Source organism: Pongo abelii, chromosome 13 (genome assembly GCF_028885655.2).
Source record: "Pongo abelii isolate AG06213 chromosome 13, NHGRI_mPonAbe1-v2.0_pri, whole genome shotgun sequence".
In the NCBI taxonomy this organism is placed as follows: Eukaryota; Metazoa; Chordata; class Mammalia; order Primates; family Hominidae; genus Pongo; species Pongo abelii.
Window position 1 is genome coordinate 87508946 of NC_071998.2, and position 16420 is coordinate 87525365.

The 16420-nt window shown below is 38.6% G+C and overlaps 2 protein-coding genes across 7 annotated transcripts in view; both read right to left on the reverse strand.

The window, feature by feature from the left end:
• SLC35D2 (solute carrier family 35 member D2) overlaps nucleotides 1-7905 on the reverse strand; it is a 70936-nt gene extending 63031 nt beyond the window's left edge. For 2 of the 6 annotated variants that reach the window (XR_002916295.3, XM_024252752.3), the window contains exon 1: nucleotides 7086-7321. Coding sequence is in view for 5 of the 6 variants with exons in the window: in XM_024252752.3 (XP_024108520.2) it covers nucleotides 7086-7243 (158 nt within the window). In the remaining variant the exon portion in view is untranslated. Of the gene's footprint in view, nucleotides 1-7085 lie in introns of all 6 variants that reach the window. The other 4 variants (XM_024252753.3, XM_054520292.2, XM_054520293.2 and 1 more) reach the window with 4 other exon arrangements.
• Nucleotides 7906-11727: 3822 nt separating this feature from the next.
• ZNF367 (zinc finger protein 367) overlaps nucleotides 11728-16420 on the reverse strand; it is a 32272-nt gene continuing 27579 nt past the window's right edge. The window contains exon 5 of the mRNA XM_002819997.4: nucleotides 11728-14259. Within this exon, the coding sequence (XP_002820043.1) occupies nucleotides 14037-14259 (223 nt within the window). The 3' untranslated portion in view covers nucleotides 11728-14036. The remainder of the gene's footprint in view (nucleotides 14260-16420) is intronic.

Below are 16420 nucleotides of genomic sequence, written 5' to 3' on the forward strand. Positions count from 1 at the left end.
CAGGCCAATATGGTGAAACCCCGTCTCTACTAAAAAAAACATAAAAATTAGCCAGGCATGGTGGCGGGTGCCTGTAATCCCAGCTACTTGGGAGGCTGAGGCAGGAGAATTGCTTGAACACAGGAGGTGGAGATTGCAGTGAGCCGAGATCGTGCCATTGTACTCCAGCCTGGGCAACAGAGAGAGACTCTGACTCAAAATAAATAAATAAATAAATAAGCCAGGAGTGTTGGTGGGCGCCCATTAATCCCAGCTACTTGGGAGGCTGGGGCAGGAGAATTGCCTGGACCCAGGAGGGAGAGGTTGCAGTGAGCCGAGATCACACCACTGCACTCCTGAGTAGCTGGGATTACCAGGCCCGGCTAAAAATTTTTGTATTTTTAGTAGCGACAGGGTTTCACCATGTTGGCTGACCAGGATGGTCTCGAACTCCTGACCTCAAGTGATCCACCGGCCGCGGCCTCCCAAAGTGCTAGGATTACAGGTGTGAGCCACTGTGCCCAGCCATGGGGTCAACAATTTAAAAGTAAACCAGCCAGCCAGATGTGGTTTTCGGCTCACAACACTCAGAGCTGCTCAAGTGCTGAAAGAAGCAAGCAGAAGACAAGTGCATGCCAAAGTGAGAAGAAAGGAGTCTCACGTGTCCCTCCTAGAGTGGCTCTCAGCGGACCAAGCAGGGAAACAATGCCAGGAGGCACAGTCACAGCAGCAAGAAGGGAGTGACGACGAGGCCTGGGGAAGCCAAGAGTGGACAGCCTGCAGGGGAGATCTCGGAGAGGTGCGGTTACTCGCGTTACCACTGATCATCCGAAACGGGCCACTCTTGTCATACCAAACTAAAACAGTAGCCAGGTAGGAAAAGCATTCAGGGTACAAAATGTGGCTCCAAGAATGTAATTCTCTGCAAGCCCAACTGCTGGAACTGCTTGTTGTAACCTGAAACCAGTTTTATCTCTAGCTTCTGAGACCACTTGCTGCAACTCCAGGACTAATTTTGTCCACCACCTTTGCTCACCAGTCATTGCTCGCCAGCTCTCCAAACACTGACAGTGCCAATAAACTTTCTCCCAGCGCAGTATGTAACATTTCTTCTTTTTCAGCAAAACCTCGAACCTTCTCTTTGTTCTTCAGACATACCAAAGATCACCCAGATTGTATGTATGACTCACATGGCAATTCTTTCTTCCCAAATAAAACATTAAATTTACAGCCTTGTCTCCACATTGTTATTTTGACTTTGACACTTGTAAGGAGAGGATCCTGGCAGCAGTCATGGGAAGCAAGGTTCAGAAGAGTTTGCTGGAGACCAGAGTAGACTGTGACACTTCAGTGTGTGGGCTCTGAAGCCACAGGAAGGGTGACCTGAGCTAGGTGGAGAGGAAGGCTAAGACTTAGACAATCAGTCAGCAGAAGCTCAGGCAGCATTCCACAGGGGACAGAAAGGATGGCACATCCAGAGTCTCAACAGAACATGAGCAGCTGGGAGCTAGGAGGACCCAATCCCATCTCCTGGCCCAGGCCTAGTGGTTGAGGCAAAGATCCAGCTCCATCAAGGGGGATGAAGGAAGCAACATCTTCAGGACAGAGTCAGGTTCTCATTAAAGTAAGAGCACATTAGGAGTTGCTTTTGGTTTGGGATACAGAATTCCAGTTCCCACCACTGAGGATTCCAATTCAGTACCTTTTATTAAAAAAAACCTCTCCAAGTGATTGAGACTACTGGGCAGGTTTGGAAATTACTGTGTCTAAACCAGGCACGATGGCTCATGCCTGTAATCCCAGCACTTTAGGAGGCCAAGCCAGGTGGACCACTTGAGCCCAAGAGTTCGAGACCAGCCTGAGCAACATACTGAGACTCCATCTCTAAAAAAAAAAAAAAAAACAGCTGGGCATGGTGGTGTACACCTGCAGTCCCAGCTACTCAGGAGGCTGACTTTGGAGGATTGTCTGAGCCAGCAGAGGTTCTAGTGAGCCGAGATTGCACCACTGCACTCCAGCCTGGGTGACATAGTAAGACCCTGTCTCAAAAAACAAAACAAACAAACAAACAAAAAAAACCTCAAAGCCTTTGGATGCATACTAAACATATATAGCAAATAGTGAGCAAATATTTGTTGAAATGAATACAGTAAAGTTAGATATTTTTATTAAGCATCATTAGCAAATTCTTCCATGTCATAGACTAGGAGTATAATATTATATAATGTTAAGGCAGAAAAGACCAGCTTGGTGTGGTGGCTCACGCTAGTAATCTCAGCACTTTGGGAGGCTTGAGGCAGGAGGATCACTTGACTCAGTCATTTGAGATCAACCTGGGCAATAGAGCAAAACCTCGTCTCTACAAAAATTAAAAATTCAAAAAAAAAATTTTATTTCAAAAATGATCCAGGAGTGGTGGTGCATACCTGTAGTCTCAGCTACTCAGGAGGCTGAGGTGAGAGGATCACCTGAGCCCAGGAGGTAGAGGCTGCTGTGAGCCTTGATCACGCCACCGCACTCCAGCCTGGGTGACAGAACAAGACCCAGTCTCAAAAGAAAGAAGAGAAAAAACTGCACAACTCCAGAACAACTGTACAACCCTTATGAACTTGATCCCAAAGGACCAAGAGTATAACCAAGCCAGGCGCGGGGGCTCACACCTGTAATCCCAGCCCTTCAAGGGGCCAAGGCGGATGGATTGCTTGAGCCCAGGAGTTCAAGACCAGCCCGGGCAACATGGCAAGAACCCCTCTCTACAGAAGAAAAAAAAAAATGCAAAAATTAGCCGGGTGTGGTGGTACAATCCTGTAGTCTCAGCTACTCAGGAGGCTGAGGTGGGAAGATCACTTGAGCCCAGGAGGTAGAGGCTGAAGTGAGCTGTGATGGTGCCACTGCACTTCAGCCTGGGTGACAGAGTGAGACCCCGTCTCAAAAAGAAAAAAAAAAAAGACATAACCAACTGGCCACAAACTCTGAAATGCCCTTATTTTCCCCTCTCGCCCCAATAGGTTCTCACAGTTCACAGCCTTCAAAGGCCTCTCTGTCCAACCAGGTAAATCTGGCATTACAATGAATTATAAAACTAACAAATCACTAAGATCACCCATACATTTTGTACCCTGACCAGAAACAATCTGCCCAAAATGAAAGAGGAAAAAGCATCCCGTGAGCTACATTCCCATGACCCTGTGAATTAGGTAACTACCAAAAGGTCCTTTCTTCTATCCTACAACACAACGTTCTATCCTCAGACAGCTCATACTTGGATCCGATTTCTACGGTTTATTGTTGTAACCACATCAACCCAGTCCTCCTCCCCTCAATAATGTGTGCTTAAGGCATTTTGAGAGGAAAGAATGAACAATGTTATGTGAACAGGGTTCTCCAACTGTATATTACATTACAGAAATGTGGAATGTTTATTTAAAAGGATTATGAGGGTTTTGGCCTTCCTAAGGCAAGAACTCTGTTTTCTCCTTCAATCATGAAACTCAATAATTTAAAGATAGAAAGGCTAGAGTCTTTTTTTTTTTTTTTTTTTTTTTTGAGACAGAGTCTCACTCTGTCACCCAGGCTGGAGTGCAATGGCGTGATCTCGGCTCACCACAACCTCCGCCTTCCAGGTTCAAGCGATTCTCTGCCTCAGCCTCCCGAGTAGCTGGTTTTGCAGGCGCCCGCCACCACACCCAGCTAATACTTGTATTTTTAGTAGAGATGGGGTTTCACCATGTTGGCCAGGCTGGTCTCAAACTCCTGACCTCAGGTGATCCACCCACCTCAGCCTCCCAAAGTGCTAGGAGTATAGGCGTGAGCCACCGCGCCCGGCCCTTAGAGCCTTTCTTAGGAGGTGTCTTATATCATAAGTCTTCCTGGTTAAATACTGCCCTTCATCTTCAAAGCACTGACCATGGTTTGCTGGTGCCTGCTTCCAATAAGAGGACTTGGGTTTTGGAGGTGTTGACTGCCATGGTCAGTCAGCACCCTGCTCACTCAAGTGCACAAAATGAAGACTTATCTTCAACCATCATTGACATAATGACTGGCCACTCCCAAACAAGCCCATCAATAGCATTTTCATTTTCTGGTATTTTTTCTTTTTTTTTTTGAGACTGAGTCTCGCTCTATTGCCCAGGCTGGAGTGCAGTGGTGTGATCTCAGCTCACTGCAACCACTGCCTCCTGGGTTCAAGTGATTCTCCTGACTCAGCCTCCCAAGTAGCTGGGATTATAGGTGTGTACCACCATGCCCAGCTAATTTTTTTTTTTTTTTTGTATTTTTAGTAGAGACAGGGTTTCACCATGCTGGCCAGGCTGGTCTCGAATTCCCGACCTCATGATCTGCCCACCGCAGGCTCCTGAAGTGCTGGGATTACAGGTGTGAGCCACCACGCCCGGCCTTTTTTCTTTTTTTTATCCTAAGTGTTTAAGTTTTCTTTTTCCTTCATTAGCTTCCATGTCAAATGCTCCAGGTTTAGGTACAGTATGTCCATGTTCATTTCCTTGAGGCAGGGCTGTGTTTCCCATGGACACCAGGCAGCAGGCTGCAACACACTGGAGAGACCTTGCCAAGAATACTGACGGCCACAAGATCACCAAAAAATATCCCAAATCCATCCATTCCTTTTACCTCCGCTGCTATGCCCTGCCCAGTCCATGCCGTCTTTACCTGCAGCCCTGCAGTGGCTTCTAGCCCCTCTCCCTGATGCCAGTACTGTCAGTTCTCCACCCGCCTGCCAGCCAGAGAGATCTTTTTAATCACACAAATTGTGTCAGGTCACTCCCATGTCAAAACCTTCCAAGGGACTTCTAATTGCATTTAGCATGAAACTACAACTATTTATCCAGTCTCATCCTTCCACCCTGGTCCCCAGATATTGGCTCTCAACAAAGCAGCCAGAGTGATTTAGATCATGTAATTCCCCTGCCCAACACCTTGCGTGGCTCCCATCTCATTCAGAGCTGATGCCAGAGCCCTGGTGGTGGCCTCCCAAGGCCCCACACAGGCCAGCAATCCATTACTCTCAGACCCCATCTGCTACCATTCCCATTCAAACTCTTCACTCCTCCAGGCCTGGAATGCTCTTCCCCCATCCCCCAGTGTGGCTTATGTCCCCACCTCACTCCGGTCTTGGCTCCAATGCCACCTCCTCCTGAGGCTCCACTGATCATGCTCACACTGCATACTCTCCCCTCCCTCTCTCCCTTTCCTGTTTTATTTTTTCCCCAGCACCTTGGTCACATCTGACATAATGTTAATGTTACTGGCTCATTTATTGGTCCACAAGGATGCAGCTCCATGAAGTTAAGGATTCTGATCTGCTCTCTTCAATTCTCTTTCCCAAGAACAGTGGGAAAACACTGTTCTCCTCGAACAGTGCTGGTACATCACAAGTGCTTAGTGAAAGCTATCGAAAATGAGAGAAAGAGCTGACTCCTGCCTTCCCTGCCTACCTCCTCACCCAGGCACAGTGACCTTCTCTCTGTTCCTCCAGCAGCCAAGCTCATGCCCACTTCAGCACATTGTACACTTGATGCTCACTTCTACCTGGAATGTTCTGTGACAGCTACTCCAGCCCAGGCACTCTCACATCAGATCTGAAAGTGTCTCGTTTATTCATGAACCTACTTGTTTATTTTCTGTCTCCACCACTGAAGCAGAATCTCCAGAGCAGAGACTTTGTGCTGTTCACAGAGGCTTCCCTGGTGCTTGCAATGGGCTCAGTATTTAGTAGGTGCTTAATAAATATCTGTCGGAGGTACAACCAATCGAGCTTATGTGGGTCTCAGTTTTCTTGAATATAAAATAAGAAAGGTGAGGCTGGATGAGATAGTTTGCACCTGTAATCACAGCACTTTGGGAGGCCAAAGCAGGCCTAGACCAGCCTTGGAAACACACTGAGACCCCACCTCTACAAAAAATCAAAAAAATTGCTGGTGCGGTGGTGCACACCTATGGTCCCAGCTTCTCTGGAGGCTGCAGCAGAAGGATTGCTTGAACCCAGATAGTCGAGGCTGCAGTGAGCCATGATTGTGTCACTACACTCCAGCCTGGGCAATAGAGTGAAACCTTGTCTCAAAAAAAATATTATACACACACACACACTATATATATATATATATGCCTGCCTTGGCCTCCCAAATGCTGTGATTACAGGTGCAAACCACCTCAGCCAGTCTCAGCTTTCGTATTTTATATTCGAGAAAACTGAGACCCACATAAGCTGAATCTGTATATATATATATATATATATATATATATATATAAAATAAGAAAGCTGATACTCTAAGATACTCTCTAGCTAAGATACTCTCTAGGTCTCTTTGGGCTCTAAAATGTTGATGGCACATTCTTGTAACATAGTAGAGTTTACAAAGAGCCTTCACATATAACAGCTCGTGCAGAGCCCTGGAAGGTAATTAACACGATTGTAATCATTCAGTTTTTCTGCATCTGAAAAAAATTGCTGACTGTGAGACTGGTCCAAAGAGACAGCTGTTAACCGGTGGAGCTGGGTCTAAATCCACAATTTTGTCAGTGCCGCTACAATGGTAGCAGAATTAAGCAGAATTTTCTAGTCCTTACAAATAGGTTCAAGGCAGCACAAATTTGCTGGTTTACTTCACACTAATCCAAAAAAGTACTTCATATGAACTTCCGATTGTTTTCCCGAGTTTTCCATGAACACGCTGGTCATCTTGAGAATGAATAGTCAATCAATACAGACTTACTGGCTCAGGAATACCTGACCGTTGAACATGGAGATCTGTGTAAGGAATTGCGTCCTTTGAAGCAGGCATTTGAATCCCTGTTTTCAGCTCGCTGGGTGTGTGAAAGAATCTGTCTGAGCTCTACCAGCCCACTTAGGACACGGCGCCTCGCAGCAGGGCAGGAGCGCTCAGGAGGAGAACGACTTTCTCAGGTTGTGGCCTGAGTGTAGAAAGCTGAGCGAGTTCTGGAGGGCGCCTGGGAAACTCGACCAATGTGCCCAGCTGAGACTCGAGGGTCCCTGTCCCCACCCGCCCTGTCCCGGGCGCCGCTGAAGCGCACGGAGGACAAGGGCAGCCCCGCACTCCCGCAGACCCCCCCGGCCCCGGGCCCCGCCTCACCCGTAGGTGGTCAGCAGCGCCTTGTTGACCAGCACGATGAGGAAGGAGCAGGTCCCGTAGAAGAGCGCCGACAGCAGCCGGGCCACCCGCGAGGGCAGCCGCGCCGCGCCGGGCTCCCCGCCAGCGCCCTCGGCCTCGGCCTGGCTGCCGGCCGTCATCTCCTGCAGCCCCGCGGACCCCGCCGCCCGCCAGCCCCGGCTGCGCACTGGTCCCGCCCGGCCGGGCCGGGGAAGAGGGCGCGGCAGGAACAGGAAGAGCCCGGTGCAATCCCAGGTCCCGGCCCGCCCCCTGCGAGCGCCCGAGGCCGGCGCGGGAGGACTCTGCGCGCTGGACTTCACCGTGGTTCCAGGCACCTCCTTCGGTCTCCAGGGCCGGCAATGCGTTGGGGAGTTGAAAAGCGCTGCCTTCCTCCAGGCTTTCCCGGAGAGAAACGCTTCAGTAAGTCTCAGGGCTTGTTCTGCTTTTTTTTTCCCTACAACTTTTTTGTTTAGTGTATAATTTACATACAGTGAAGTGTACACATCTTGCCAGTCCATAGTTTGAGATGAGCTTCGACAAAGGCATCCACCGGAGTAACTACTCAAAACAGAACATTTCCATCGCCCCAAAAATTCCCCTTACTGCCCCTTTGAAGTTAACGCCCGCATCTCATCGATGACTACTGCTGTAGGTTAGGTTTGCCTTTTCCGGAATTTCAAATAAACAAGGTGCTTTCTGGAATTTATGAATGAGCATGTGGTCTCAGGGGTTTTCACTACATGCTTTGGACTCGACCATGTGGTTTGTTTAATCGTTGAGTAGTATCACAAATTGTGTATCCATTGGTTGTTTCCAGTTTAGGACCATTAGGAAAAATGCCTCCATGAAAATTCGTGGGCGTTTGTGGGACTTCTGTTTTCACTTCTCTTAAATAAATATCTAGGAGTGGAGTGGCTAGGAGTAAGGTGGGTGAAGCCTTGGGACTTGGGTCTCCTCTGGGTGCTTTGTGGCAGGTCCACTCCTCGCGGAGGGCCCTTTGCCTTCGGGTCAGGTCAGTTGAAGGACAGCTTCCCAGAACCACCTAGTCTTGTCAGTCTTTAAAAAACATGAACTTTTGGCCAGGCGCAGTGGCTCACGCATGTAATCCCAGCACTTTAGGAGACCGAGGCGGGCAGATCACGAGGTCAGGAAATCGAGACCATCCTGGCTAACACGGTGAAACCCCGTCTCTACTAAAAATACAAAAAAAATTCGCCGGGCGTGGTGGCGGGCGCCTGTAGTCCCAGCTACTCGGGAGGCTGAGGCAGGAGAATGTCGTGAACCCGGGAGGCAGAGCTTCCAGTGAGGCGAGATCGCGCCACTGCACTCCAGCCTGGGCGACAGAGCAAGACTCCGTCTCAAAAAATATATATATTATATATTTAATATATAATGTATTATATATATTATATATTTAATATATAATGTATTATATATATTATATATTTAATATATAATGTATTATATATATTATATATTTAATATATAATGTATTATATATATTATATATTTAATATATAATGTATTATATATATTATATATTTAATATATAATGTATTATATATATTATATATTTAATATATAATGTATTATATATATTATATATTTAATATATAATGTATTATATATTATATATTTAATATATAATGTATTATATATATTATATATTTAATATATAATGTATTATATATTATATATTTAATATATAATGTATTATATATATTATATATTTAATATATAATGTATTATATATATTATATATTTAATATATAATGTATTATATATATTATATATTTAATATATAATGTATTATATATATTATATATTTAATATATAATGTATAATATATATATTATATATTTAATATATAATGTATAATATATATATTATATATTTAATATATAATGTATAATATATATATTATATATTTAATATATAATGTATAATATATATATTATATATTTAATATATAATGTATAATATATATTATATATTTAATATATAATGTATAATATATATTATATATTTAATATATAATGTATAATATATATTATATATTTAATATATAATGTATAATATATATTATATATTTAATATATAATGTATAATATATATTATATATTTAATATATAATGTATAATATATATTATATATTTAATATATAATGTATAATATATATATTATATATTTAATATATAATGTATAATATATATATTATATATTTAATATATAATGTATAATATATATATTATATATTTAATATATAATGTATAATATATATATTATATATTTAATATATAATGTATAATATATATATTATATATTTAATATATAATGTATAATATATATATTATATATTTAATATATAATGTATAATATATATATTATATATTTAATATATAATGTATAATATATATATTATATATTTAATATATAATGTATAATATATATATTATATATTTAATATATAATGTATAATATATATATTATATATTTAATATATAATGTATAATATATATATTATATATTTAATATATAATGTATAATATATATATTATATATTTAATATATAATGTATAATATATATATTATATATTTAATATATAATGTATAATATATATATTATATATTTAATATATAATGTATAATATATATATTATATATTTAATATATAATGTATAATATATATATTATATATTTAATATATAATGTATAATATATATATTATATATTTAATATATAATGTATAATATATATTATATATTTAATATATAATGTATAATATATATATTATATATTTAATATATAATGTATAATATGTATATTATATATTTAATATAATGTATAATGTATATTATATATTTAATATAATGTATAATGTATATTATATATTTAATATATAATGTATATTATATATTTAATATATAATGTATATTATATATTTAATATATAATGTATATTATATATTTAATATATAATGTATAATGTATATTATATATTTAATGTATAATGTATAATGTATAATGTATATTTAATGTATAATGTATAATGTATATTGTATATTTAATGTATAATGTATAATGTATATTGTATATTTAATGTATAATGTATAATGTATATTGTATATTTAATGTATAATGTATAATGTATATTATATATTTAATGTATAATGTATAATGTATATTATATATTTAATGTATAATGTATAATGTATATTATATATTTAATATATAATGTATAATACATATATAATATATAATGTATAATACATATATTATATATTATATATAATGTATAATACATATATTATATATTATATATAATGTATAATACATATATTATATATTATATATAATGTATAATACATATATTATATATTATATATAATGTATAATACATATATTATATATTTAATATATAATGTATAATATATATTATATATTTAATATATAGTGTATAATATATATTATATATTTAATATATAGTGTATAATACATACATTATATATTTAATATATAGTGTATAATACATATATTATATATTTAATATATAGTGTATAATATATATTATATATTAAATATATAGTGTATAATATATATATATAAACTTTTAGCTTCTTAGAAAAGCTGGATTTCAAGTTAAACAAAAGTTGGGGCCTAACTATATAGATGCCCAGATAATTGTTTTTCTACCTGTAGGCACTAAACAACCAGGAGAATGAAAACTGGGAAACATTTTCAGCCCTGATAAGAACTAAAGCAGAACTCGTGAAAATTAGCTAGCATTAAAAAGACCAGAAGTGCCCAAGTTACCCAAAACAAGAAAAGAAAAGACATGTTAAGTCCGTTTTAAAAGAGAAAATGAATCCATATTCAAGTTAAACAGGAAATCCGTCATTTTGGTTAATTTCCTCAGAACATTCAATTTTCTTCTGAGTCTCCAAATGTTTTGACTGAAAAAAGAATATTTTAAAGTCACTTTTAATGATGACCTTCATCACAATTGCATTTAGTTTGCTTGTATATACATACTTCCAGGACCTTACCTCGCTGTCAAAATCCCATCCTTACCCTGTTTAAACAGCAACTCACACTAAGGAGTTGCTTGTGATATTCTTCTGCACAAGGGTAGGACAGGCTGACCCTTGCCATTGCAAATACACAACTAAAGATCTACCAAAAATAACTGATGAAAAAAGAAAACCAATTTGCTAGACTCTTAGGAAAGTACACAGGCTTTAAATGGATTCTTGAGGAGGTGACCCCAGAGACAACCCATCCTAAATGTAAGTGAAATGAAATCCCTTTTCCTTATTACGCTAATTTAAGGCCTGGAAATGGGGTGGCAATAGTTCAATACTTATCCACAGCAGTATATTTTTAACACTGTAATAATGAACCAGATAAGGAAGTTAAATATCTATAACCTTAAAGGCCATAATTAAGGTAAGAAAAAGCAATCCACACTGTACTTACAACTACGCAAACATGTACTGAAATAATGATGGCTGAACATAAGGCTGTAGGTGATGTTTCTATCTTTTAAAATTTTTTATATCATGGTTATTATATTTTTGATAGGAAAACAAATGATAAAGGCTTTAAGAATGACCGTGTACTTTAAATTTTAAATTAAAATAAATTTTTATTCAAAGCATCTTTTAAAATTACAGCATGTTTATTCTTATGCTGTTAACTCTGCCAAACTACAACTTAGCCATATGAAGCATAAAACACTTCAAAAATTTGAATGTAAACCACATTTTTTAAAACAAAAAGCAGTCTTAACACACCTCGAATTTTAGATGCCAATGTATTTTTCCAAGTATATAGCTTATATCAAAAAGAACATTTTAAATGTTTCTAAATAGTTGTGATAATTTCTTAAACTGTTGCAATTATACAAATAAAAAATGTTTATGAAAAAACTATTAGAGTTGACAAAAGCTGACTGGAGAAACAAGGAAAAACCCTTACTTTTGAAGGCCTTAAATGTTATCATCTGTGAATTGGCAAATATTTGTATTTGAAAAATTCTTACTACCCTTCCTTCTTTAGTTAAGTTGATCAAAGTTCAAATTTCCCAAGACTGATGAGTGTTGTTTTTAGTTCATTAAATCACATATTTGAGAGCAAAAATTCTAGAGGAAATGCTGAAACATAAACCAAGATAATTCAGATGCTATAGTCTCTCTTACCAGCTTATAAGTGCTCCAAATTAAATTTCTATATACCACATTACAAACAAAATTCTTAGACCATTACAAATATAAATTCTCTTATTACAAAAAAATCCCTAAAGATTTGTAATTTACTGTACAGAGGAATTACATTTTTAAAGTATGTCCTCATCATGCACATTATTCGTAACTATCGTTATCTTCTTTCATACTTTTTCTCCTCTTCAAGACATTTACATGCCTCCCCTTCCCCGTGGCTACATATTTTAAACTATCTGTGTACTATGACACATTGGGATTTTTGGATAAAGAAGCCTACTTTGTAATGTTTAAACTACATCTGTAGGAACCTCTTCAACTCAAAAAAGCTAAAAAGGCACTGAAGAGCCCATATTTCCCTCTATTACTCTTGAGTTTTACTCCAATTAAGCAATCTGTGAATTACCATGCTATGCATGTCATTTAGTTCTGTTTAGAACAAAAGCCAAAATGATGGAAGTTTTGCCTACATAAAGGAGGTGGTCTGCTCAGCTCTTGATTTTTCTGTTCATGCTTCAGTACATAAAGTGGTGTTTAATAACTTTATTTGGAAAAATGGCTTCAAACCACCACACAAGTTAACACACTTGCAGTTAAAACTATTTCAGAAGCCTACTTATTTGAGTAGCTAATATTTTCTGCAGTGTTTAACTGATAGCTAAATTTAGTGAACACAAAATAGCTTGGCATGTTACTCTGAAGTAAAGCAAGAAGGTGGCTTTATGCACTGAAAATATAAATATGGAGGCTTCCATTTGCTAATAATTCTAAACAAGCAGTACAATTAAAATGTAGTGTTTGCTAACAAAAGATCTAAAACATTTCACTACAAAATAACCCTGTAGGTGTCCCTTTAGTAAAAATCCAAGTGCCAAATCTCATTACAGGGCCCTTAATATGTATTTTTAAAATTACCAATTACTATGTTACCTAGACTTTGCAAGATTAATCACTCAATTTCAGCAAATGAGAAATATGAAATGTGCAAAAGTTCCCAAGTTAACATGCTAGGGATGACAAGTGCTTTTCAAACTTAAACATTTTACTGAGTTGTAAAGCCCCAGAAAGATAGAATAAGACTGATTTTGCTCCAATTTCAAAAATTCTGAACTATTGTGCATCTTACCAAGAGCCTCAAATATCTATTTTCTTCTAAGTCCGTTACTTAGAACATCTTCCAAAATAGTCAGCCTCCCATTTCTCTAGCCTTAGTGGGCACAGTATTTTGCAATTAAAATTATTTATCTTACATATTTTATACTTTCTTGCTTGCTTCAGTGTTTACAGTATTGTTAAACATACTAATATATATTGTTAAAAATGATCTTATAAATAATCTGTTTTAACTTTCTTTGGCTATTTGTACCATTCTGTTTTTCAAACAAGTGTCTTATTCAGAAAGTGCTTCCTGTGAGAACTGCTTCCAATGAATGCATTAAACTTGCAAAATCTAGCTTCCCACAATATGTAGTTTTCTACCCTGTACTGTGCAGTCCATATTTACAAAATACTTTAAACTTTACAACGAATTCATTTCCATATAAAAAAAGTGCAGTTCTCTCTCACCCCATATTCTGGGGCAATAACATTCTTCATAAATTTCTACAGAATAGCAGCCTATGATAAGCAAATAAGGTGCTTAGCTTATGCCCAAGGATCTACTTTTTAAGTACGCTGGGCAGTACTTTTGTACAGTGGAAGAGTCAGTGTCCAAACTACTGTCGGAGTGGCGCCCCAGTCAGGTTGGCAAGCTCTATGAGCGCGAGGGCTCCGTGCAGGCGCTCCCGCTGCTCCTGCAGCCGGCGCTGGGCCCCTCTCTTCTCGTCGTCCTCTTCATCAGACTGAAGGTATTCCAGAGGGTCCTGCTGCTCCTGATCAGCCTTCTGAACCAGCTTGCCTTTCAAAGTGGGGGTGCGCTGCTCTCTCATTTCCCAATACCTATGTGAAATGCAGCCACATTAGTTACATGGCAGACATGAAATTTCCAAATGTTTACTTTTCTTTTAAAAAGTTCCGTACCATAATATTACTTTTATGTGGTTCAGTTTATAAAGTTATAAAGTGATTTAACATACATTTCCTATTTATAGAAGAAAGAAACTGAAGTTCAACGAGGGTAAGAGACGTGCTCAGGTTTCCATAATAAACCTGGCAGTTCTAGATCTTCTACTCACTCTCAAATCACGTTTTTGCCATTGAACTATCACCGCCTTAAAAAGCCTGTGTGAAGTGGAGTTGAGTAAAATACAGAAATAGTAGAAAAAACAGTCCTTAGAAACTTATTTATCCTATCTACAGAAGGATGGTAACTTCTGACAGCGTTAATGCTGTAAATATTAAACCCACAAACTATGACAAAGTGATTAACATCTGTGACACAGAGTTTGTTCAAAAACTTAAAAACACTACCCTTATTCTATTACATGGCCAGCTGATAACTTACAAGAGAAAATGCAAATGCTCAACTCTTTGGTAACTAAAGAAATGCGTATTTAGGCTGGGTGCAGTGGCTCACGCCTGTAATCCTAGCACTTTGGGAGGCCGAGGCAGGCAGATCACTTGAGGTCAAGAGTTCAAAACCAGCCTGGCTAACATGGTGAAAACCCCTCTCTACTAAAAATACAAAAAAATTAGCCGGGCGTGGTGGTGGGCACCTGTAATCCCAGCTACTCCAGAGGCTGAGGCAGGAGAATGACTTGAACCTGGGAGGCGGAGGTTGCAGCAAGCTGAAGTTGGGCCGCTGCACTCCATCCAGGGTGACAGAGCGAGACTCCGTCTCAAGAAAAAAAAAAAAAAAGAAAAATGCATTTTAAATGACAGTAACAGATCATACAAAACTGTCCATACAAAGCCTTGTATATTAATGTTCGTAGTAGCTTTATATGTAATAGCCAAAAATAACCCAAATGCCCATCGAGTGAATAAACAAACTACATTTGTATAAAACTACTATTTTATAGTGACAGCAGATCAGTGTTGTATGGGGGGAAGGGGGACAGGGAGGAATGTGTGGTTCGGTTCACAACGAGGGCACAAGGAAACTTGGAAATGATGGATATGTTCACCATCTTGATTGTGGAGATGGTGTCACAGTATATACATGTCAAAAATGTATCAAATTGTATACTTTAAAATGTATCAAACTGTACACTTTAAATGTATCATAATTTCTTATATATTACTTATATACCAACAAAGCTGTTTTTATTTATTTTTATTTTATTTTTTGAGACAGAGTCTCACTTTGTCACCCAGGCTGGAGGGCAGTGGCACAATCTTGGCTCACTGCAACCTCCACCTCCTGGGTTCAAACTATTCTCGTGCCTCAGCCTTCTGAGTAGCTGGAATTATAGGCGCCCACCACTATGCCTGGCTAATTTTTTTTTTTTTTTTTTTGGAGACAGAGTTTCACTCTTCTTGCCCAGGCTAGAGTGCAATGACGGGGTTTTACCATGTTGGCCAGGCTGGTCTCGATCTCCCGACCTCAGGTGATCTGCCTGCCTAGGCCTCCCAAAGTGCTGGGATTACAGGCGTGAGCCACCGCGCCGGGCCTGTATTTTTAGTAGAGATGGGGTCCTGCCATTTAGCCAGGTTGATCTTGAACTCCTGACCTCAGGTGATCCATTCACCTCGGCCAAAGTGCTGGGATTACAGGCGTGAGCCACCGCACCCAGCCCCAACAAAGCTGTTTTTAAAATTACATACAAAAAAAAAAAAAAATACAACTACCAAATTTCAGGAAATCCAGACTACTTAAAGTGGAAAAGTTTTGGCAATGCCCACAGAGGTCTAAAAAAAGAAGTGCAAATTGTTCAGTATGACTTGAAGGATGACTAGAAAAGGAGAATGGCAAAAGATAAGTTCAGCAAGTCAGCAGGAACCAGGTAATGAAGGACTTCGAATTCCATAATAAAGGGTTTAGGCTTTAGACTAAGGATCATACTGACATTTTAGAAAGATCCCTCTGGCAGCAGCATGGAAAATGGACTGAGAGCATTCAAGTGGCTGAATGTGAGTTAGTAAGGAGGTAGATGTCATAACTCGGTCACTGAGTAGACAGGAGAAGACAAGGAGGCGAGGTGCGGTGGCTCATGCCTGT